The sequence below is a fragment of the Astatotilapia calliptera genome, chromosome 22 (genome assembly GCF_964374335.1).
Source record: "Astatotilapia calliptera chromosome 22, fAstCal68.1, whole genome shotgun sequence".
In the NCBI taxonomy this organism is placed as follows: Eukaryota; Metazoa; Chordata; class Actinopteri; order Cichliformes; family Cichlidae; genus Astatotilapia; species Astatotilapia calliptera.
The window spans coordinates 30,608,511-30,633,848 of NC_137442.1; the positions used below are offsets into that span (position 1 = coordinate 30,608,511).

Sequence of the window (25,338 nt, forward strand, 5' to 3'; positions counted from 1 at the left end):
TTCTCAGATGATGTATCGAAGTTCATTTGGTAACCCTGTAACTGTTTCTCCGGTGCCACTGGGAGGCTGTATGGAAGAGGATTAGGAACACTAGGGAAAAATGTGGGGATGTGTTTTTTTCAGTCATGCTAACATTTACCCTAAAGCACAGCTGTGCTGAAGTCCAGCTTCACTGAGGCAGTAGTCTCCAAGTCCTGTTATACTGCAGTTTGTAAAAACGGCAGTGAAACCTGCCATAAGGAGCTGCTGAGAATTTCATTAGTTTGACTTTTAGTAGAGTTTCAGACTCCCATGATGCTCCAAATGCTGTTTCACATGCTCTTCTGCCCTAACAAGGATGAAACTCCAGGGGAGCGCTGAATTCTTGCCACTTTTACGAATCTGTGGGGCATGAAAAATGGTCAGATGCAAAGATCTGGAATAGTGATGGCTTATATAAGCCTAACCCCAGTGTTTACCTCCTTCCATCTGCCCCTGTTTATCCCAGACTGTGGCCCTGTATGTTAGGGGACATGGGAAGTCCACACGAGCAGAAGGCAAGAGCACAAGCTATCCGATTGGAACCCCTCCACCTGCCAAGAGAAGTAACTCTTCCTTTTATGAGCCAATTGAAATTCAGCTCACAGGCGATCCATTCTGTCAATGACATGAGGAGTCAGGACAACCTTGCAACCCCCAACACTAATAACACTGTAATGGTCAGAGATAGATCAAGCTGAGCGCTGATAGTTAGAGCAGGTCTTCAGCCTCTCATAAGTGTTGACTGCAGTCAATTTTTGCCTTCATTTGTTTTGAGCAGATGCATGCCTGGGTACACCTGCGGTCGATTGTAATAGTTTTCAGTCCGGCGGCCGACTGACAAATGATCTGCAATTTCAGCTATTCGCTCAAAGAGGATCTGCCCAGGCATAATGCATGCCACTGTATGTACTCAAATAACCAATATACAGGAAACCGCCTTCTTTTACTTTGCATGGACCAGTCAGCTGTACCCTCTGACACCATGTGCTCCACAGAATGGCACTGCAAGGTTCATTACCGCTTCCAGAATCAATCCTTGAGCTGTTTCTCCCAGACATTAGGCTCACGGCTGCTTTTCACTCACACATAAGTGTTTTTGAATCAATAGACAGCTGAGAGGAAAACGTGTAATTCGACTGAGAAAGGGTTTCTGTTGACAGACCCACTTTAAGCTGCACAGAGACCCGCTCCTTGTCGTTGTCGTCACTGCCACTAAGGGGCAGTAGAGAGCCTCAAATGAACGCGGCACATCTTCAGGGCACACCATCTTCACTGAAATTCTGTTTACTAATTAAACACTGTGGGTGTCATCATCTATTATTATCCTGCTCACACCACTTAATATACAACCGATGTTAAAAGGTCCTGTACAACAGCACATAAGAGATAGAATATTTCTATTGCTACATATGTATGACTTTAACTGCACAGACTAATTGTATTCTTCATGTGAGAAAACGATAATATCCACAAGACAGATTGAAGTATTGTGGCTTACTTCTACAGACATCACAGCAAACATATGAGGACATATTTTAAAGCATGTGGCCTCTCTTGAGCACCTCTAGTTCAGCAGGCCACCCTATTGTATCTCTAAGTTTCCCCTAATTTAAAGTATGGGGTGGAGGGTGTGGGGGAATTGAACACCTTGTGGGCAGTCTAGACGTTTTTATTATGACAGTAACTCGCTCCAGAGCGGACACACCCATATCACTATTGAAAATCTGATAGTGGGATTGTCGCTCCTGGAGGCGGCGCATCCGAACAGCACACAGTAGGCGGCGTCAGTCCGGAGAAGTACGTCCCTCTGAGCTCACTTCCGTCGGTTTGAGTTGGCTGTTCTTCCAGCGCCTCGCAGCTTTTGTTCTCCCATTTCCAACTAGCCAGCGCTGCTGAGAAGAGGGAATCAATCAGTTGGGAAGCGGCAAACAGTAACGGACCCGTCGGTCGCACAAAAACGCCACATGCAAAGCGCGGTCTGCAAAGAGGATACGCGGTTCTCCGTAGTTACATAATTGGACTACTTTTTCCTCCCCGTATACTGTTGGGTTTATTTTTCTCCACGCTTTATTTTTTGCACTGAAACTGACTGCCCCCCCCTACACCTCCAAACTCAACAAAATGGAGAACGACGACAAATATCTCCCCGAGCTTCTGGCAGAGAAGGACAGCCTGGACTCGTCGTTCACGCACGCCATGAAACTTTTAAACGCGGGTAAAGTACTGTTACACTGTCTTTATTTTTGTTTTGTTGTGAATTTTTCCACCGTACGCTTTATCCTCTGGAGTTGAGGAGAGCGGCGCCATGTGTTTGCGGACGGGACGTGAACTACCCCGTTCACCGCTACGCGGAGACGAGGTCCTATTCATGGCTCAAAAACAAAGAAAAATACGTGTGGGCGTTAAAATCTGTAGTTAGTGAACGAATAGCGTCTGAAAGAGTAAACCGCTTAAGGCTATCGCTACACCACGGAGGAGCTACACTTTTCAGTTATTGCGACTAATATCCGCTTCCTCGCGTGCAGCTTTTGTCGCACCTGCTCTTTTCTGTAACTGTCGGTGCTCGCGCGAGTTTAAACTTGGGCACGCGGGCTGTTTCCGTCGTGTGCTCTCGAGTCCCTGTTGATATATGTTATTGCGCAGCAGCCTGTGAATGTGCGCTAGTGTCCAGGAGCGGGGGTCACCTCAGTACTTTAAAGCCGAGAATCGGCCTAGCAGAGGCGACAAAGAGCCTTTAACCGCGGTGCTTGCCGATGGCCACTGCTTAAGTGTCCTTGAGCAACAAAACTGCAGCCATGGCCGCCCCGGGACTGCTGCCTTGCAGCTGTGTTGAAGCGAGGACAAGTGGACACACACACCTACCTAGTAGTACTGTGTGAGTTGGTCAGCTATCCGTAATACAAAAAAGGATGTTAAAAGCTAGCTATGACTGCTTTATATAAACAAATGTGATTATATAGTTATGTCAGCCATTGGCCATGTGCTCTGTCAGTAATTGTGAACCATTTTCTAAAACTGATTTTATTTTATTTATTTGCTTAACTCAGGTAGCCCTGGTGATAAGGAAGTTGACCGTTTGGTAAACGTGATTTGGCGAATCTAGGCTGCGTGTGTGAAATTTGGAAGCGTGGACTAACCAGGAAGACAAAGTGTGTCAGGGTGTGCAGTGTGGATGGGTTCCCTCGGTGAAACATCTACTCAGGCTTCTCCTGATCTGCAGCTGGTAGACTGTGGTGTAAGCTGGCATGTTTGCACATTGAAGGCTCGGGAGTTGTCACAGTCAGGAGGGCGGAGGTGGTTTGAGATGGGAGTACTGCAATGGGTGCTGGAGGGGGAAAACCAGGTGCTCTGCCACAAGGAAGAGGTTACAGAGGATGCTCGCAAATACTTCGTGTTGATTTGTTTCCAGTACAGATTAGAGTTGGACTGTTTTGATTTTTGTTAAAGAATGAAGAAGGTCTGAGATGATTTGGCTGATCAGCTGTTTAGGGTGACATAATCACAGCAAAATTGTCTTTTAGAGTGAACAACAGCGAGAGAATGGGCTACGATTTGTTTGATAAATGGCCGAAACTATTCATCGGTGGTCAAGTGTTTGCCTTTTAATGGCTCGCTAAGCTGTTTCACTGCTATTCAAATGAACACAAATGTGCAGAGTGAAGCAGTCAACGCACTCAGTGGAAACTGCCGTTGTTTGGCATTCAGTTAATGTGGATTTGCTTGTGAATCAAAGACTTGCAGAGGTGTGTGTTACAACCACAGGAACGGGCTAAAAAGTCAGACGTGTTTTCCCCTCAGAGGGCCACAAATCATAGAAGTGATGCTGCGCTTTACACAGTTGGGACCAGATTTGTATTAATCCAACTCTAAACAGCTGATGAGTGTATGCACAACTGGTTTTTAAGATCAGGTTTTAACTCTATCCTGGTGGTGCTGAATCCCTAAAGTTGGTGCTTTCTGGTTCACGTAAGCGCACATAAGTGCTTCTCATCATTGTGTTGTATGTTGCCACTCTGACTGTTTGGTTGCCTGAAATGATCCCTCTCATCTTCCAGAAATTGACAGAATCCAGAAAGGTGAGACTAAAAAGGAAACTGAGACATACCTGGACCTTTTCACGACGAAGAACATCAAACTCAAGGAGCGAGTGCTCATACCTGTCAAACAGTACCCGAAGGTGAGCTTTCTTTGTCTCCCCTCTTTTCTCCTCCTCCTCCTGTCGTCTCCCGCTTCCCAGCGAAACCCCTCTTGATTTAATTTATCCTGCAGCTGTGTTTCAATTACACAAAGCCACGGGGTTACTTGGGAGTCTCAAATTACTCCTCTCAACCCTGATCTTTAAGCTCCAGAGTATAATTACAGCCGATACTGGCATGTTTTTAAAATCTCACTAAAAGGGATCAAAATGTTAAAATGAGTATAGCTGGGATGGCTCTATATTTCAGTGTAATTCATACTGGTGCTCAGATCTTTTCCTGTTTCCATCCCGAGCCTTACTTAGGTTTATCATTTAACCTCAGGTGCATTCAGCCATATCGGTTCAATCCATATCTGGCTCAGACGTAAGGCTGCATTGATTTTAGGATGACTGTTTGTGATAAAGGCTGTAATCTGTCCTGTAAAACTCAGAGAGCATGCTGCAGCTGCACAATGCATCATTTGCATGCTGCTAAAAAAAAATAAATAAAAATAAAAAGATTAAGTTGCCAGAGTCAGTGTGGTGTCTCTTTTATGGCCCATTGTGTAACTTCTGGTGTTCAGTGCTCTTTTTGAATAGAGCAAACTGCTTTATAAAGAATGAGATCTGTAGGTGCTGCTTCGTTTTCAGCGTTGGATCGATGAGCTGTAGGAGCATCTCCTGTTCTGTGAGGGTCTGATGACTGTCTGATCTCTCAGAATGGGGATAGACCGAATTGGATGGACTCTTGTCTGCTCCACTCCAGTGAAGCAGTCAAGAGGCAGGTGAAGTGAGATAATATTATTCAACGCATTATGTTCCTGCAAGTGCAGCGAAAGCTTCCAAACTTTTAAGCCGAGCCAGCGAGCGACAGAAGCTGTCAGAGAGGGAGAGAGAGCCCAGTTTTGTTTTGTTTTTTGTTTTTTTGGACCAGTCGAGTTGTGATTGAGTTTAAAATAATTGCAAACATGCATTTCAGACATTGGCATTGCAGGTGTGTAATGCATCCAGTCTGCTGACCCTTTAGGGTTTTGAGGTGGGATAGGACTGATGTATTCCAAATGCAGGACAGGTGCATCCCTAACACCGGCCTTGGGTTTTAGTTGTTCCGTCACACTGCTGTGTCGGGCACGACACAGCTAATGAGCGATTCCGATTATTGGAGCTGCTTTTACTACTTCAGGTTGAAGTGAGGTTCCTTTGGGGCGGCTTTTTGTTAAACGTTTCTGGCAATGACAGCTAATTGCGGGACGCATCATACACACGGTAATTACTTTGTTGAAAGATCGAGGAGGTAAAGTTCTGGCTCACTGCATGGATGATTGCAGTGAATAGCAAACGGCAGTATTACAGCCCTCGGGGGCTCATATCGACTTTGTCTGTTAAATCTACTACTTAAGGCTGCAGTATGTGCAACAAGAGCCCTGACAGACAGACGGTGATTGCCTCTCCCTCACTCTCCTGGTATTAAACTCGCCTCTGCCGTGATTGTCAGGCTAATTTTGTTCTGCTTTGTTTTGCTGTTAGTTCAATTTTGTGGGGAAGATTTTGGGACCTCAGGGCAACACAATCAAACGTCTGCAGGAGGAGACTGGAGCCAAGATCTCTGTGCTGGGCAAAGGATCCATGAGAGACAAAGCCAAGGTACACACACGCTTACACACATCTGGTCTTATGCACCTGTGGGAAGGTTACCTGAAGCAATAACACATCTGGCCTTTGCTTGAGCGGGATGACAGTTAGTGAGCCCAGATGGAGTCAAGTTGCTGGATGGCTCAGCTGAACATTAACACTCAGCCAAGGGCATTCAAACACTGCACATCTGCTCCAGAGTCTTCAGGATAGCCCACTAAACCTGTTATCTACCAGTTTGATGTAATTATCAAGCTATACAAAGGAAGGGAATACTGCATGTAACCCCTGTTGCTCTCCGAGGTGGAATAAATGTGATTTTTCTCCTTGCATTATTCATTAAATGTTTGAGCTGGCTTCTTCTCACTCTCTGTGATGGTTTTTCTTTCAGGAGGAGGGGCTGAGGAAAAGCGGTGAGCCCAAGTATGCCCACCTCTCCATGGAGCTGCACGTGTTCATCGAGGTTTTTGCGCCTGTGCCCGAGGCTTACCTGCGCATGGCCCACGCCATGGAGGAGGTCAAGAAGTTCCTGTTTCCGGTGAGTTTGCCAGTTCTGCTTTTGGCCATCTGTGAACTTGCCTGTGTGGAGTTTAGTAGAGCGTTTTGTGCCGTTTATTAACTGCAAAACTAAGCCTGTAAAAGGTCAGCAATGTGGAAAACACTCAGCACCTTAACAGGGGGAAGTGATGTCAGGAGATTTCTCAATTTTAATACAGAGTCAGAGTGAGAATAGTTGAGGTTAAACATGACTTTGCCATGAGAATAGAGGCATTTTCGTTGTAGCTTAAAAGAAGATGCTTCGTTTTGTTTTGTTTTTTTTTTAAATTATGGATTTGCTTTCCAAAGATCACCTCACACAAACACTGTTTTGAATCCAGGATTTGCTTCTTCTCTCCTGTATAAGTGTATTTTTATATTTGTTTAATTGAAACAGCGCTTCCTTTTCTCAGTGATATCTGAGGCCTTGTACAGGCTGAGCTCTGGCTGCAGTAAACGATTATTTTCATTGATCTGGGTGCCCATTCTTTTCTTAAACATAATCTAATAAATGCTATTGAAGATGATAACGGTGCCGTTTTGCTGTCTTAAATCCCAGGTAGATCTTTGAAAAGGGTTTTGTCTCATTCCCTAACATGACTGTCTTCACCGCCATACAAGAGAGGGAAATATAAATAGTCAACCCAGTTAAGCTGGAATTGGGGAATTAATTGGTATTACTTCTTGAACAACAGGAGATTAATTGAATCACAAAGTAGTTGCCTCTTAATTTTCAACTAAGTAATTGGCTAATCGTCTCAGCTCTGATTTGAGCTGCATGCACGCAGTCAGCAAGTTTTTCTTCAGGCCCATTTGCACACAGATGTAGGAGATGTCAGTTTCGTAATATGACTTTATTTTCCGCTTGGTTTTGATTCAAGATTGGTTTTTAAGCTCGTTATTGATTGAACTTTGAGCAAATCCTCACAAATGCCTTTAAATCTGAAAATCACACTCACCCATACCCACTTTAATGCAACTTCATGATTTCTTTAATTGCAGAGGTTAGAAGTTGTTTTGGATTGTAAATGCAGTTTCCCCATCGCCAAGCTGGGAAAAGTTTGTGAAGCTACACCGAAAGTGTTCTCGTGGTAATCGAGTGAAATTACGTTTCAGAAAGGTGGAGAGAGCCGCAGCGTGCTGGTTAGACAAAGCTTTGGGAGGAGGGCCTGCTAGGACAGCCGGAGGAGATTGAGTGGGTATTTACCTGGAGCAAACACATTCTGCGGCACAGTCCAGGCACGTAAAGCAATCAGCTTAAGAGGAGGAATTGGGCCACTTTCACTGTGTCAGCAGGGTTGCCCCCTTCATGTGGCTTGCCTACTTTTCTGCTTTCACCTGAGTCTCATTCTTCAGAGAGGAGAATCGGCCTGGAGTTGTAGAGCTTCGAGGCAGATATGTGGCCGTATTCACTGTACGCAGCCCACGTCTGCTTTGTTGGTTTTATGCTGAGAGATTCTTGAGTGCCGGCCAGCTCGGTGTGCTGTCGGGCCCAGCTGAAGCCCACAGTCCTCTCACAATGGCTCTCACCAAAGCAGGCCAATAGGCCCAGGGGTTTGTGAGCTGCCTTACATTTTTTTAATTAGTGTGCAGGGCACTATAGAAAGAATAATTTGGAGGCTAGATGAATGGGCTGATGAACCAGCTGCGGTGTTGGTGTTGCTGCGTTATGTAAAAATCAGCCGCTTACAGAAGCTGTCGTTACAGTTTAAGACCATAATCTGTCAGGCGTGACGGCCTTCATTTAGAGCAAGGCTGTGTTTTAATAAATGACTCAGATGGAGAATGGGTGGATGTAATTTGTTGCTGAAACTTTTATGTATTGCCTGTACTTCTGCTTAGGTATTCCACAGGGATGTTCCTGGTGACTAATTTACTTTTTTTTTTTTTTTTTTTTTTTTTGGGAGGGGGGCTCAGATTGATGGAATGGCCTCAAAGTAGGAAAACTGAGCATGGAGGTGGCTGAATGCATGTTGATTGTTGATTTACAAGCCATTTGAAATTAGAGCAGGGCGATATGACCAAAAATATTTATTACGATATACATTTGAAAATTTGCCATAACGATATAACTGACGATATAATTGACACTAGACAAAATACTTTACAACTCCACAACGTGATTAGTGCAAAAAGAAAAAACATCAATATATTTTCACATAAACAAGCAGCTGTTTTTTATGTGCATGAAAGTTATATAAAAATTTAACAGTGCAAATGCAAATTCCTTACTGACAGTTTAACCAAAAGCCATTTCCAGTGGAAACTGGCCGACATATCCTCAGCATAACCATGTATAATATCCACAAAACTTAAAAAGAGGTTATACACACACAATACGGTAATATTATGTTGAAGCACAGTACGTATCACTCCGCGAGGCTCCTGCCTACGACAGCTGTAATGCTCCGACAATCCATCAAGCGGTGCGGCTTCGTAGCTTAGCAAAGTCGTACTAAAACATTTGACAGATTTTCGAGCGCCGTGTACGACATAAAATCGTTTCGAGGTCAGTAAACACAACCAGAATTCATTCATAAGGCACATGGGATTATAAGGGGCACTGTCGATTTTCAGAAAAATCAAAGGATTGATTTTAAGTGTGCCGTATTTTCCAAAAAACACGGTAATAACGACGGCCCGCTAGCACGCTCTACCAAAAATAGTGCTTTGTTGTGTATCTGACGGACGAAAGCTAAACCAGTTCCACACCACTGAAGTTGCAGCATTTTTACAAACCAATTCTGGTTCATCCGTTTCATTCAACGATCTGCTTTCGCCCTTCTCATTCTCCGCCATGTGCGTATGAAAACAAAGGCACTGCGCATGCACGTTTTGCCCATATTCTATTGCGATATTTCATTTTCTTATCGTTGCCCGACATTATACGTGAACGGTATGATATGGCCCAGCCCTATTTGAAATGTCATTCTCCTATAATTATTTTAAATTGGTGCAGGTGTAGTCATATGTAGATGTGTCAAACAGCAGCTCCACTGTCCGTGCAGGTTCGAAGCCGCATGCATGTAAAGAACACAGTTAACACATTGCTGCATTGGAGTGGCTGTGTGCCAGTTTACTCTGACATGCAACTGTTTGTGTTTTAGATCACAGCAGTTTTGGTGTCATACTGGTCCACAAGGCTGTCAGCTGTCTTACTTCTCACCTTGTATGTTTGTAACTTCCTGTCAGAGCGAGAGAGGAGGTTGCTGCTGCAGCCCAGGCTAGTGGCGGGAGGGCTGAATATCGGCCATCTTAGACTTGAGTTATTTTATTTAAAAAAATTAGTTTATTTGACTAAGACAGTGAGTCTCTCACAGCCCTGTGATTTCAGCAGGGTTTGTCTTCTTTTTTCTTCCTCATCCTGTTTATTTGTGTATATCTGCACATCGACCAACGTGAATGCAGAAGGATTTCTCTCTCTTCTATTGATCGTAACGTCTACAGATCCTTGATTAAACTCAACACCTTGTTGGGTAAAGACTTTGCATCCTCTGCAGCATCAGCTGGACTGCTCCTCCCTTCAGATGAATTTCTAATCAGTCAAATGCTCTGCCTGCTTTTGCTGCAGATAAGTTGAAAGCTGATGTCTGCATCTCATATTCCAGTAGTTTTTTTTTTGTTTTTTTTTGGACATCATTAGAGCTCTGTCACTATTCCAGTCTGGGGAGTGATATGAAAAAGAATTGATTGGGTCACAGTGCAGCTCTTGTGATTGCTCCCAGAAGAAAGGCGGAGGATTGGGCTGCAGGATTTGTGCTGCTGAGACAGGCAGCTTGGCTAATCCACCCCAAGTTATTGTTTTTGCAGATAAAATAAGGTAACTGCTCATGCAGTCACACCAGACTTGTCAAGGAGTGTGCAGAGAAGTGATTTACATTTTGTGCATGATGGAGAGACACAGGAAGGCACGGAGTGTGGATGGATGCTTTCCAACCTCCAGCCTCCCACATCCACATCCCCCCCCTCCTCTCTTTAACACTCTGAGTCACTGGCACTGAGACTTTTTCTTCCAGTCGCTCTGTTAGCCGTTGGGAGGGGTGGCGTGTTTTGAGCAGCTCGGAAATGATTTCACTCTTTTATTCATCACTCCTCTTTCCACGCTGTCTCCTTTCCTTTCTATTTTTTGTGTTTGCACAGTCACTTTTCCATTTCTTTTCTTTTTTTTTTTTTTTGTCTTAGTATTATCGTCCTCACTGTGTGTGTTTGTGTGTATAGGATATGATGGATGATATCTGCCAGGAGCAGTTCATGGAGATGAGCTACCTGAACGGAGGCCAGGATCACGGAGCCCGAGGCCGAGGTGGCCTGCCAGTCAGGGGCCGCGGTGTCCCCCCTGCAGGAGCACACAGGTGAGGAAGTGCACACAAACACACACAATTTCTCATGACAGCTGCTGCATCACTGAATATGTATGTATGTATGCACATACATACATTTTTATTGTTGTTGTTTCCCTCTCAATGATTTGGAATGCTTGGGGACCTCTCAGGCCCAGCAGGCTGCCCGGCTCTATATGCCGTCAAAAGCCTAAGTTTGATACGACATCTTAATGGTTAATATTAAGCTACAACCACCTACCAGTTAGCTGAGCTTAGTATTTAAAAAAGAAACATATAATCAGCTATACTTACCCTGCTAGGAGTTTAAAGATCACAAATAAATAAAATTTTTAAACAAACTCATTTTCTTGGCTGGTATCAGATTTTTACATTTTTGCCAAGTTTCTCTGTCAGCCTTAAAAATCCTGTACCAGTTGGGCTCTAGAGTTGGGTTGCTTTTTGCCCCTGCTGCTGTCTTTATGCAAACCTACCTGTCTGTTTTTTTTTTTTTTGTTTTGTTTGTTTTTTTTTTTTTTAATATTTATATATTTTTAAATATGAAGGCAATGTGAGCAGGAAGCACAAATATGTTGAGGGATTGGCTGCGTTTGTTCAGTAAGGAGTTACTTGTAAAGAAAACTATTTGCACTACAAAAACTAACGTGTATACTTTTATTTTGTTTAAAAAAAAAAACTATAGCAGAAGTGCAGCCACGTGTCTGGTCAGATAGAAAAGTACCATTTTGTTATAAGGCTTCAGATAAGAGTTCTCACCTTTGCAGTTTTGTCTTATTATACAATATTTTAAATAAAAGTAACATCCACAAATATTTCCAAAGATGTAGTTCAGCTCGTTTGAGTTTGAGACTCCTGCTGTAGATCATCACGACAATAACCCAGAGTTCTTGGTTCCAGGGGCAGGGGAATGCCGCCTCGTGGTGCTGCCGCCAGGGGAGGTGTGACTCGAGGTGGCCCAGCCAGAGGTGGCGCAGTGAGGGGTGCCCCAGCAGGCAGAGGAGGACCTCCCGCAGCACCTGCCAGGGGAGCTGTGGCACCCCGTGCCAGACTCATAGCTGGAGGACCTCCCCAGAGGATGCCACCACCGCCTCCACACCAGCACAACCCCGGTGCAGCTGCAGAAGGCTATGACGAATATGTAAGTACCACTGCCAGTGGAAATGAATTTATCCTTTCACATTTATTTTGTAGGTTTATTATTATCACACACAAACGTCACTTCTAGTGTTGTATTTGATGAGCTAGATATAAGAAATGTGCAGAGACGCCTCAGTTGTCTGTGTAGACGTTATGTTTTCAGGTTTGACGTTGCTAAATCTGACCTCTCCACTGCTCGTCTCATCTCAATAAGATCTTTCTTGACGTTCTGTTAGCTTTGAATTGCTTGTCCGTCGTCATAGGAATAAGTCATTTCAGATGCTCGAGACATAAGGGGAGCGTGTCTGCTTTTGTACAAGTGGAGTTCTTTGGGGACATCTTGACATTCATGAACAAGACTCTCCTTAAATCTCACCCTGTTTTTTCTTTTCTTTTTTTTTTTCCTTCTCTCTCTTTCCCTCTCTGTTTCCTTCCCTCTCCAGGGCTACGATGAGAGCTACACAGACACGGCCTACGAGTCTTACGACAGCTATTACAGTCAGCCGCAGGCGTGAGTGAATCAGACGTCTCTTTGGTTTTCACCTGCTTCTCACAGAATGCACACACATCGCCTAGTTGCTAGTTTCACTTGAAATGGGATTTGAGAGCAGCAGTAATACTTTTTAGCCACTCTGCACAAATTCAGCGTTGATAGTACTTTGTGTTTCATGCTGTGGATGCCAGTGTTATTTAGAAGGACCAGCCGGGACTCAGATGTTCCATAGTAGAGAGCCAAGCTTTGATCTTATTCGTAGAAGCCAATTAGCGTCCCCCTAGACATTACAGTCAGCTGCTTGATGTTTTTCAAAGATTAAAAGTGATTTTTCTTTTTATTCTTTTTTTCCCTGTTTATGACCAACAGAGAGCCAGAATATTATGACTATGGACATGGGGAGACCACAGAGTCGTACGAGTCCTATGGTAAAGAACAATTTTTTTTATTACAATAAACGACAAACATCCTTATTGAATTGATTGAATTGATCCTCTGTATATTTGTTATTGCGTGTTGGTGTCTGAAATATGCATGCACGTCAGCCCATAATGTCTCTGATTGTCTTTAAAAACAGTAAAAATAAATAAATAAATCATCAGCCAGATTAAATTTTCCAAAATGTGCATTGTGTCAGCTAATATTGACTTTGATTGATATCACTGTCAGCTAATAGAATGGCACTGATACTCAGATCTGTCAGCATCAGTGCCATTGTGTCACATTATTTTCTGCTGCCTAAATGTTAAACATGTTGTAATGAAGGCTGAAAAAGACAAAGCTATAAGGAAAACATTGGCATTGCCAGATGGTTATTTTAAAGATCTGAAATTGGACAAAATTGATCATCCACAATGTGATGGGACAGTTCTTCACCCTGATCCAAACTGACGGCTTTATTTCACAGTTAAATATTCTTTAATGCTAAAGTCACACTGTAGAGTTTTTGACTTCTTGTTGATGTGTTGTGACGTGTTGTAGGTGCCGTGCACGGTCAGATGTAGGATTTAGTGCTTTTCCAACATGTCCGATAAACTGAACGGTGCCACAGGGCAGCTCTAATGTGCGCTCAGTCAAAGGCTCTTTGTTAGAAATGTTGAATTATTGATGTGTCTATTTTTTTTTCCGCTTCCACTCCAGGCCAGGATGACTGGAACGGCACCCAGCGGACAACTCCAGGGAAGGCCCCTCCCCCCTCTCGAGGCGGCAAGACGACTTACCGGGAGCACCCATATCGACAGTACTGAAGCGGACTCGCCACCCTTAGTGTCGCCCTGACAAGCGCCTGTCTACCACGGCAGCTCTCGCTTTAAGAAGCCCGACAAAAGTAATTGTCTGTTTTGTCTTTGGTTTGGTCTTTTCCTACGCCGGACTTTATACAAGAGAGCAAATTGGGAACTGAAAATCGGAACTGGTTTTTGAGATTTGACCGCGAACTCCCTCCCCCACCCCTTCTTTGTCGCACCAACCAACCATCCAACCAACCAAAGCGGCTTTTAGATGGGTCAGAGATGAGAAGTTGGCGTTCTATATAGTTTTTCTTTTTCTTTGAGTTTTTTTACGTTTTGCTGTCATTTTTTCCTCTGACCCTTTTTACCCTCCTCTGGCTTTTTTGCATTGTTGATCGTTAATTTTTAATTATTTTTATTTTATTTTTTTAACTGTGTGGGAGTAGTCGTTTCTAGTTGAATTAGTGGCTCATTATCCACTTGTCTAAGGAATCCATTTTAATTGTTTTTATATACATATATATAAAGAATCTGTTGAGGGTCAGTTGCAGATTCCCATTTAGGCTACATTTCAAAATTCTGTTAATATAGCCAAATAAAAGACCTTTTAAACGTTCAGTTATGTAATATAGAAACAAACAAAAACCCAAATCCTTAAATGAAGCAAAGGCTAACTCAAGTACAATTCATTCTTGATTATGGTTTGTTGTTTAAATAGTTCTAAAACGTTGTCCATTTAGACTTAGGCAGCAATATTTGTCATTGTACTTAGAGTTTTGAAATATAGCCCTAATAGACACTGTTGAGATGGACTGTCCTCATATCCTCAATTTGTTTGTCATGTTTAAAAAGACAAAAATTAATAATTTTAAGACTGAAGACAAAATGTTTGTTTAATGAGAACACGGACGAGACCTGGTCTCACCTGTTGTGCTAAAAGAAAAAAGAAACACACGGTTCAGGTCTTGATTTTGTGATCTGACTCTACATAAACTGCATGCACAAAGTACACAAAGAAGGATTGGGACAAAAATCTCCACATGGGTCTTCTCTTTCTATAGAGAAGGGATCCTGCAGCTCAATCCGAACTCTTGTACATATTTTAAAACATCCTAACTGTACTTATTCTGCCACTAGTATCTGTACCCTCTCCATAAAATGCATTATGCTACATGTGTAAGCTTGCCTAAATAGGTTACTAAATCTGTCCAAAAGATGTTTTGCAGCAGTTTGTCAATAAAGCTTAGTTTGTTTTTTATGAAACTTAACTTGCTTTATTTGTTTCCTGTCCTAGTAAAATTCTGAAATGGCCTTTTTTAAACCAGCAGTCAGATGTAGGTGTTTTCCTTTGTTTCTCATTCAAAAGCGCTTTTTAAATCTAAATGAATGTATTGACGTCTGAAGACTTTAACCCTACTAAATGATGTCTTGATTGATTATCAAAAGAGCACAACTTATTCTTTCTCTCTCTTTCTATACTTTTTAAAAAGGACCCAGAGGTAAGACCTCTAAAATAACCTGGATAGCTTCCTAATGTGTATAGAGTTCTAAAGCATTGAATGCCTGGGTACGTATAAGACTTTTTCAATCCTCCTACCTGTGGTCGTAATCCTTAATGAGAATTGCTTTTATAGCATCTGAAAATTAACTGAGTTCAAACCACCATTCAGGTCTAGGCTTCATTGTCATGAATGACAGCTGGCGCGATGGCTACTTTAGTACAGAGTGTAATGGCAGTGCAATGGAGAGGATGGTTATAACCTAGAGAACTCCACTGTAAAGGTAACCTAACCCTAAATGTTTAATTTCTTAGTGTGTTTATCCTTTGACATAAACTTTCTGGTAAATGCGTACAATTTCTTAAAATATCATTACAGTCATGGCATCAAAAAAGAATCGACTCAAAAGTAAGAAAAACGTAACTTCCAATATCATACAGTAGTGGATTTCATGTACCAAAATAACTGTGCTGTGTACTAACAAAATATAATAGGATAGTGTTAATGCAACTCTTGCTAAAAGGAACAAAGCCAAATCTGTCATCATCTTCTGTACAGTTGAGCTGCTGTTACTTTTTTTATTTGCTGTGTAAAAGTTGCTTACTGTAATATTTCAAAAGGTTGTGCCTGTACAGAGTTATCTGAAAAAGAAAGCTTGAGTTGCATGAGCATATCTTCTCCTGTAGATGTTGCATGATCTGTCTCGAGTTTCTCCCAGTGTTTTTAGACAAGGTATTGATTTGGGGTTTGTCCTTCCTTCAGGCACAGCTATCGGTCACTGAGTGCCCGGAGACTGACGGTCGGCTGGACAGAGACCATGCAAACGTCAGGTTGGTTCGCTGCTACGCCTCACCCATTTAAGAGCTGCGCTGCTGCAGGCATCATCTAGAGCCCTGTTTTTTCTCTCTTGTATACCTCAGACAGCCGTTGATGCTCTTACATCACAGCAGGAATGTGTGTCTTTGCAGATGCTGTGTTTGGAGACTGACTGATATTATTGGCTAAATGCAGACATTTACTAATATTTATGGTGTTTGGAACAACAAAATTTAAAAAGCCAGCAAATGGCTGATCTGAACAGAGCCAGATTAAAACAAATGACTACACACAAGTCTGCTGGTTTCAAATGTCTGACAGGAGGAGAGGAAAAAAATGCTGTGTTTGAATATCAGATTTTTATAGGTAGTTAACAAAAATCATTGGCTAGATACACCTTAGTTAAAGGTTATTTTGCTGTTGACAAAGACTAAAGCTAATTATTTATTCATTTGTTATTCATTGTTAACGAAGCCAACATCGTTATTTGGAGAGGTAACTGTTAAATGGTAACTGATACCCATAAAAGGTAAACTGCTGATTAAACACTTGTGCATTTTTGACATGTTTAAATGACTGTTACAGAGTTAGAATTCATCCTCATAGGTTTAAAAAGCCTCTAAGTTTGTCTTGTGGTGGTTCCCATTTAAATCTTTGCAGGTTACTACAACTCTATGTATACACACATTTCTAAAAAGGTGCACAAGTAAAGGGTTGGTTTTCTGAAGGATTTTATGAAGTACTGATGGCAAAGATTTAATGCAAAGGATTCAATTTTCAATTTGATTTTATTTATACGGCACCAAATCACAACAACAGTTGCTTTATACTGTAAGACCCTGCAATAAATACATACAGAGAGCAACCCAGCAATCATATGACCCCCTATGAGCAAGCACTTTGGAGACAGTGGGAAGGAAAAACTTCTTTTTCCACTTTAGGAAAAGTCATAGTTTGAGTTAAAATAGGCTCATTAACAGTATCACTTCTGTGCGTATCTCTCAGATTCATGTGATTTGACAACTATTGAAACCTTTGTTACAAAATAACTAAGTTTGCTAATTGGTAACATATTTTACCCTTAGTAAGAATAAATCCGCAGTCGTGTGTATCACTTGTGTCGGTTGTCATTAATAGTTATTGATGACGGATATAAATGTTATTCTGAAAGGACTCTTCTTATAATATTTATATCAGCGTAAGTGTAAGACTAGCCTGAGAGTGTCTACACAGTTTGTAGGTAATGTTCTTAAACATTCAAAGGCACTGGTACGGCCATTTAACTCCCCACCCCCCCCGCACTGCTGCAAACGCCTCTGGCTCCGTTCAGCCGGTGTAACATTATGCAGCAGCAGCACGTTCATGATATTCACAGCATTTCAAAGGTTGGTTGATTCTGATGATTGCCCGGGCTCCCGTAAGTCGCCTCTGCTTCTCACAATGCCTGTGAATTGGTGTGTGGCCGCGGCTAGCCTTCAGCAAGTCTGAGCGAGCGAGGAGAGCTCGATGCCCGTGTCGGGGTGGTCTCAGGAAAAGTGACTAATGAGGATCTGTAGCCTCACTCACTCTGACTGAAGGAAAAGAGCAGCATGAGGACTCTGGCCATTCCTGAAATGGAACGAGAGGGGTTGGGCGGGGGGTGTTTTTCTTATGATGTCCTGTCTGCACCTTGAAGGCAGGAAAAGTTGAATGATGGCTGGAAAAGTATTGCTCGGTGTTCAGGCTTTTAGAAGCTGGCAGAGAAAGTGGATAACAAAGCATTTAAGGCCACTTTAAAGGAGGTGTTTTGACAGAAAGGTCACCCACTTGTTAGAAGAATGTGCTCAATATGACTATTTTTAGGAAGAAAATCCTTTCTTTAAAAAAAATTTATATATATATCAAAATCCTCTCGTTCCAGCGGCTTCAAGTTCAGGCGTCTCAGAATTGTTGGATTCCGCTTCGTGTTTCTTTCAAATTGCTGGAAAATACTCTGAATCAGAGCGCTGCGAACACATTAGCTGTTGATTGAAATGGTAATGCGCTAATCCAAAATCGGCAGTCTTGCCAATAATTATGTTTCACTTAAAATGTTGCTTAGTTACAGCAGAAGAGCTGTGCTGCTTGGCAGGAAAATGACCTTTTAATTATTGCAGCCAATGCTTAAAAATTGAATTAGAAAAGTGGCCTCGTATTTTTTTTCCGCCTTTTTCATTCTAAATTGCCGCAGAGCAGGAAACAAGGGACGACTTAGGGACATTAAGAATCAGCATTGTGTATTTACATGTCCTCTCATGCCAACATCTTTTTTTTTTTTCCTTTTTTTTTTTTTTGTCTCCTCTGCAGTTGAAGCCGTGCACGGGAGCAGCTCAGCATGGTGTCGTGGTCAGACGGAGCTGAAAAGGAGTGGCCTCGAGGCCCAGTTCTGTTCCTGGCAGGGGTTGTGGGAGGTGATGGGGGTGGGTGGGGGAAGGGAAGAGGAGCAAATGGGTGGTGAGAGGTGGCCGGCTGCCATGTCATCCAAAGGAGCCAGCTGATTTAGAGGTTGGGGGGAGATGAGGAAAAAGAGAAAGGAGCCGGTTGAGACTGCAGCTGGTCAGTGAGCAGACTGAGAATCCAGAGACTCCCATTTCACGTGGACTCTTTCCTCCTATTTATATATTTCTCGTCACTATCGAATTAGAGCACATTATTCTCGTGTTAATTATTTTCAAGTCTGGAAGACGCCCACTCGAAGCCTGCGCTGATTGTGCACACTTTTGCGCGTGGCTTCCGCAGACCACCCCGTGGTCCGAGCAATGTAATTGTCACAGCCTAATTTACCATAAAATGAGCGCTCCTGTTATAGCAGGCTGTGAAATCATTTTTAATTTCCTTTAACTGTTGAGTTTGACATAAAAGGAAACTCTTACTTTCCACCAAGGCGAGCTGTATCCGTTTCACCAGCCAGCAGTTTTGTATCCCGGCACTGAATTAGAATCCAGGCTCAAGAGTTAGAAATGATCGGTGTCTCGCTGAGGACGAGTTCGCGAAACGCACTCTTGCCACCTCTCGCACGAGCCCCATGCGACGCCGCGGATAATGAATGCTAATGCTAAGCACATGCAAATGCTTCCTATTTGCATGTGCTTGCATGTACCCTCGCCGTGTATGTGAAAGGCTTTCATAAGCAGCGCTGGCCTGTTCTTTGCAGTTCAGCATCCAAGAATTAGAATTCGACGATATGGAGTCGCATGTGAGAAAGGGACAGAGGGTGAAGGCAGACATTACTAACATCCCTGCCATCCATCTATCCATCATGCTTGTGTTGATTTGATTCCCCTCTCTGCCATTTTCTGCCATTATCACTGATGATATTACAGCTGCCTGTGGTGCTGAGTTACATTTAGAGGTCAAAACTGTACTTTCCTGTATTAAAAACAAATTTGTGTCCCGATCCGCTGGTCAGAGGCAGCATTAGCCAAGTCAGAGGCTCCATTTCGTTTATTGAAAAAGCCAGCAGCTCTGAGGATAGAACATTAGATATTAGGATAGAAACCATCATTTGAGATGAAATGTCAACGGGCCATAGCCAAAACAGACCATTTTTCAGTCTTTATGTGCCATTATGTCTAAAATAATGATTTCTGCGTCTCCTGTAATCTAATGAAAGATGAGTGATGGTGTGGAAGCCGCTTCCTTTGTTTGGATCGATGGAACTGTCAAAAGTGTGAGGTTTGGAAGTAAATACTACTGTGCATTGATCAATAAAGGTTGACTTGAATATAAAAGAGCTGTGTATCGGTCATCTGCATAGGTGTAGCTTCTGGGAGGGAGGGGTGGGCACAGACATCACATCCCGCTAGTAGGGGGAGCCCCCCCCCCCCCCTCCAACAAACTAGTCTATTCCCAATCTGGTGATGTCACAATATCAGGTTATAATTACCATAAATGTTTTCAGTCAAAATTGTTCTTCTAGTGTTTCATAGAAGTTTTTCACTTCAACTGGTTGGGTGCAGTGTGGTTACGACAACAGACTATACGAAGAGTGGAAGTCTCTGTGATGCTGTCTCCTGCTGGGTTTGAAGTCTGCATTTTGAAGCATCAACTTTGGTGACTTTTGGAGTCAGACGGCATCAGATTTGGATGAGAGGTAGAACAACAGTTAACTGAAGCTAGCAAGCTTGGTTAGCAACCTGCTACCATAAACTGTACAATGCTACAGATTTATACATCCTAACTTCTGGATGCAGCAGGCCAATAACATGAGCATACAATTTTCACTAAAACCCAAACTTTTGTTTTAAATAATGACATTAAGATGGTCAGAAAAAGGCCAACAGCTACTTAAATCATTCACATTACACGAGGTCAGACCTAGCAAACGCCAATCAGCTACAGCTGCCTGTGTTGAGAAAACGGTTCCAACACTTCCTCAACTCGAATGTCAGGTGGAATAATTGCCAAAAAAATAACCCACAGTTAGAAGGGGTCAATTAAAATTAAGTTTTCTTTTTTTGTCAGTTTGTCAGCTCAAAAACAAAACAAAGTTGGCCTTTTTATTTATTTTCTCTTTTTTTTTATATTTTATCACAGATTATATAAATAATAAATCAGGGAAAAATAGCAATTAAAAAATATATAGGAATGTAAAAAGCAATTTTAAAAACAAAACCAAACCAAACTTGGTTAAACCAGCATAAATAAATGTCACTGATACACAGTACTTTAATACAGCTGGCAAACTGCAATGACTCAGTCATGCCAGCCTCAAGGTGTAAAGACGCCTGTGAGTCAAGCAGCAGCGTGTTAGCCCAGAGATGGAGAGAAGCCAGGAAGCAGCAGAAGTGTCGGCACCAGGGTGGAAGAACTGGACGGCAACTATCTGACAGAAGGCGGCATTTGGATCACATTGCTGTTTAATGAAAGAAATAAACTATGAAAGAGAGATGTGCATTTTTACCCAGAACAGCTGCACTTCGGTAACATGTTCGCAACACACAGGTTGTAAGATGCACCAGAGGAAGCAAGGACATTAAACCTAAACATTGGGCCACTTCAACAGGCTTTACAGCAAATTCAAAGATGAACAGGATCTGAACTACATCATAAATCAGTATATATAATCACGACTACAAACACTACATAGTGTAGTTCACAAAGCTCAGGTAATTTTATTAAGATAGATGCTTGAGCGTGGTTGTTGAAGAAATTGCCAAGTGTGCTTTTATATTACTTTAACTTTACCTAATTAAATAAAGTCTTCCACACATTGACCATTTCCTGTGCTTTGATTGGTGACAAAACTGCAGCTGTATGTGAGTTTGCAGGTCTGTTGTTCAAAGGCTGCCTCACCTTGTGTAAGTTAAGAGACTCCATTCTTCAAGTTCAGGAGTGTTGTTGATAGTTTCCTAACTAATGTTGCCCGTTTATGTTTTTCATACTTTGGTGAGTTAAGACAGTGATAAAATGGCAAAAAGACAAACTGCTATCAGTCTGTAATTTATGATTGAACTGGGTAAAGATGGCAATTCCTTGTTATTTTTAATAACATGGTGACTGATGGAACTGAAAACGTCCATTACCTTCGTGCACTCAGATTTAAACTAGAACCTTGTAGATTTAAAACAGAAATAACTCAACAAATAGTTCAATTCTAAATTACTTAAATAGTGCCAAATCCCAGCAACAGTCACCTCAATGTGCTTTATACTGTAAGTTAAAGGAGAAACCCCAACAATCAGATCAGACCCTAATGAGCAAACACTTGGCGTCAGTGGGACGGAAAACCTCCCTTTTAACAGGAAGACACCGTCAGCAGAACTGTGCTCAGGGAGGAACAGCGATCTGTTGGAGGTTAGGGGAGGGACTCGGGACAAAAGACACACTATGGAATACAGCCAAAACAAAGGGTGACATAGCTGCTGCCGGACAGTAACTTAACCAGAATACAACCATCTGGCAATCACTTGAGTGCCTATCCCAAATAATTAATTGCAACATGTTGGTAATCTGTCTGCATTAATAAATTAGAAAGCAAAGGTTTGGCAGCTTATCTGAGAGTGCAGTCAGTCCAACTTGGACTGTGATTGTTTGGAGACAACTTGCCTCCCACCCGGCAATCTTCTTGCAACCAGTCTCCTACAACAAAAGTGCAATCACTGAACAACCACCGATTTCTTTTCCCTTTCATTGCAAAGAGGTTGCCAACCTGCCTTTACTCTAGTGTTACTGAGCCATTACTGTTGAAGCTGAGAGTGGAAGAAAGGCAGTGAGACAAAAAGACCTGTGTCCTTCAACTGTCCTTTTTGACGTGAGGGGGTAACGCAAGCACATTTACTAACCCAAGCAAAATACAGTCATCAAATTGTTTTGACCCCAACAAGAAAGAAAAGCAAACCCTGTCTGTATATGTGACCTGTGAAAATGAGTGTAGAAAATGCAGCCAAAAAGAAAGTGAAGTGAATTTCCTCGACATTATACACAAGCAAAATGTGCATGTGGACATCTGTGATCTCCTTGCAGCTGTCTGTGTCACACACAGCCCCGTGGATACTGCCCGCCTTTATAGTCAACTGGCGCTCTGTGATCACATGTGGGAGAACAAGATGGATGGAATAAGCAAGAGACAGGAGGCAAGACCGTCCTGTCTTATTCAGGGTGGGTGGATGTGTTAAAATGCTCTGAGTGTGTGTTAGAGGTGGAGATACTGTGGGCAGATATGTTGGACAGCTGGATTGAATCTTCTGGTCCTGACGGATTCACACCATCAGAGGAACATCGCACGCTGATGCCTGTGAAGACAGTGACAATCAGCCTCCTCCAGATACACATCAGCTACTGTTTCCTCAGCAAAGGCAATAATCTAGGTGACTGGTGGTGCTTGGAGTGAGATGGGATGAACCCCTGAGGGTCATTGATGTTTCAGGGGAATTGAAGATGTGTACAAGTGGTTTCTATAAGTCTGTGTCCTCACGTTCATGTTAAATGGGTAGAAAAAGGCTCAGATGATGGGCCTCAAAAGTATACAACGGAGGGTAGTTGACAGGCACCTTAGGGCGCTTTACATTGTAACATAAAGACCCCACGATAATACAGGGTGGGCCATTTATATGGATACACCGTAACAAAATGGGAATGGTTGGTGATATTAAAGTCCTGTTTGTGGCACATTAGTATATGTGAGGGGGCAAACTCCTCCAGATGGGTGGTGACCATGGTGGCCATTTAGAAGTCGGCCATCTTGGATACAACTTTTGTTTTTTCAATAGGAAGAGGGCCATGTGACACATCAAACTTATTGGTAATGTCACAAGAAAAACAATGGTGTGCTTGGTTTCAATATAACTTTATTCTTTCATGAGTTATTTACAAGTTTCTGAACACTTATAAAATGTGTTCAATGTGCTGCCCATTGTGTTGGATTGTCAATGCAACCCTACTTCTCCCTCTCTTCACACACTGATAGCAACACCGCAGGAGAAATGCCAGCACAGGCATCCAGTATCCGTAGTTTCAGGTGCTGCACATCTCGTATCTTCACACCATAGACAATTGCCTTCAGATGACCCCAAAGATAAAAGTCTAAGGGGGTCAGATCGGGAGACCTTGGGGGCCATTCAACTGGCCCATGACGACCAATCCACTTTCCAGGAAACTGTTCATCTAGGAATGCTCGGACCTGGCACCCATAATGTGGTGGTGCACCATCTTGCTGGAAAAACTCAGGGAACGTGCCAGCTTCAGTGCATAAAGAGGGAAACACATCATCATGTAGCAATTTCAGACCAATAGCGGTGGTTTTGTTTGTTAACTTCACCATTCACATAAAAGTTTGCCTCATCACTGAACAAAATCTGCGTGAACTGAGGGTCCTGTTCCAATTTTTGTTTTGCCCATTCTGCAAATTCTGTGCGCCGATCTGGGTCATCCTCGTTGAGATGCTGCAGTAGCTGGAGTTTGTAAGGGTGCCATTTGTGAGTAGGTAATATCTGCCGAAGGGATGTTCGACTAATGCCACTCTCCAATGACATGCGCCGAGTGCTAGTGTGGGCTCTTGCTGAATGAAGCTAGGACAGCCACTGATGTTTCTTCATTACTGACAGTTTTCTTGCGTGCAAATCTTGGCAAATCCAACACTGAACCAGTTTCACGAAACTTAGCAAGCAGTTTGCTAACTGTAGCATGGGAGATGGGTGGTCTGGTAGGGTGTCTTACATTGAAATCTGCTGCAATGACCCGGTTACTGCGTTCACCAGATATCAACACAATTTCAATCCGCTCGTCACGTGTTAACCTCTTCGACATGTCAATGGCTGTGAACAAAGAGAAACTTGTAAATAACTCATGAAAGAATAAAGTTACGTTGAAACCAAGCACACCATTGTTTTTCTTGTGACATTACCAATAAGTTTGATGTGTCACATGGCCCTCTTCCTATTGAAAAAAAAGGTGTATCCAAGATGGCCGACTTCTAAATGACCACCATGGTCACCACCCATCTGGAGGAGTTTGCCCCCTCACATATACTAATGTGCCACAAACAGGACTTTAATATCACCAACCATTCCCATTTTGTTACGGTGTATCCATATAAATGGCCCACCCTGTACAGAGAAAACCACAACAGTCAAGCAAGCCGTGGGTAAGCACTTGGCAACAGTGGGAAGGAAAACATACCTTTTAACAGGAAGTAGCCTGCAGCAGAACCAGGCTCAGGCAGGGGCAGCTATTTGCTGGGGTGGGAGGAGGGAGATGGGACAAAAGACTTTGCACTGCAGAGTAAGAGGTTAATAACTAATGATTAAATGCAAAGTGGTCTATAAACACATGAACATTCATGGTGGTAGCCACACTGTTCCAGGTGCTAGAAAAATAGTTGATATACCAGCGATGCTTCCTTTGACCTTGCATGCACCTTTTCTGTTGATAAGTCAGCCATTCACCCTCAACTTGTAAACATTTGCACTCAGATTGGATCAAATTGTGACAGAATTGAGATGCGTGCATTCTTAAAGCAGATGTGAACGCAAAGACCCATAAAGTGGACATAACGCATCAAGACACAGCTGCATGTAAGAACCAGATATAAGAGGAATCTTTGTGACCAGCTTTGAGTCTTTCCTCTACAGTAGCTCGTCTGTTGGATCAGACCACACGGGCCAGACTTTGCTGCTCATGTGCGTCAGTGAGCCTTAGGTGCCCATGACCCTGTCACTGGTTCACCAATGTTTCTTCCTTGGACCGCTTTTAATAGATGCTGACCAGTGCAGACTGGGAACACCCCATAAGAGCTGCAGTTTTGGAGACAGTGTGATCGTCTAGCTATCATAATTTGGCCCTCAAATCCTTATGCTCGCCCAGTTTTCCAACTTCAAGGACGAAATGTTCACTTGCCCCCTAACATATCCCACCCACTAACATGTGCCATGATAAAGAGATAATCAATGTTATTATCTTCACCTGTCAGTGCTTATTATGTTATGCCGGATGGGTCTAT

The 25,338-nt window shown here is 42.7% G+C and overlaps 1 protein-coding gene across 6 annotated transcripts; it reads left to right on the forward strand.

Moving 5' to 3' along the window:
* The first annotated feature begins 1,809 nt into the window (after nucleotides 1-1,809).
* khdrbs1b (KH domain containing, RNA binding, signal transduction associated 1b) lies at nucleotides 1,810-19,630 on the forward strand. 6 transcript variants are annotated; one of them, XR_013904886.1, is made up of 14 exons: nucleotides 1,810-2,236; nucleotides 4,077-4,198; nucleotides 5,726-5,842; nucleotides 6,222-6,368; nucleotides 10,586-10,719; nucleotides 11,605-11,845; nucleotides 12,288-12,355; nucleotides 12,707-12,765; nucleotides 13,478-13,664; nucleotides 15,057-15,133; nucleotides 15,237-15,348; nucleotides 15,444-15,473; nucleotides 15,828-15,895; nucleotides 18,207-19,630. XR_013904886.1 is itself a non-coding variant. In XM_026155589.2 (9 exons), the coding sequence occupies exons 1-9, from the start codon at nucleotides 2,143-2,145 to the stop codon at nucleotides 13,582-13,584; spliced, it is 1,089 nt and encodes a 362-aa protein (XP_026011374.1). In that variant the 5' UTR covers nucleotides 1,810-2,142; the 3' UTR covers nucleotides 13,585-14,829. The 6 variants fall into 6 exon arrangements, 1 of the variants encoding a protein (XP_026011374.1); XR_003270938.2 differs by having other exon boundaries at nucleotides 15,057-15,348; XR_003270939.2 differs by having other exon boundaries at nucleotides 15,237-15,473.
* Nucleotides 19,631-25,338: the final 5,708 nt, after the last annotated feature.

What these genes read in the sequence shown, in the direction of transcription:
- khdrbs1b (XM_026155589.2), top strand. Translation starts at nt 2,143, where the DNA reads ATGGAGAACGACGACAAATATCTCCCCGAGCTTCTGGCAGAGAAGGAC. An exon ending in CCCCCTGCAGGAGCACACAG is followed by an intron (nt 10,720 to 11,604) that starts GTGAGGAAGTGC and finishes TCTTGGTTCCAG; the next exon opens with GGGCAGGGGAATGCCGCCTC. An exon ending in CAGAAGGCTATGACGAATAT is followed by an intron (nt 11,846 to 12,287) that starts GTAAGTACCACT and finishes TTCCCTCTCCAG; the next exon opens with GGCTACGATGAGAGCTACAC.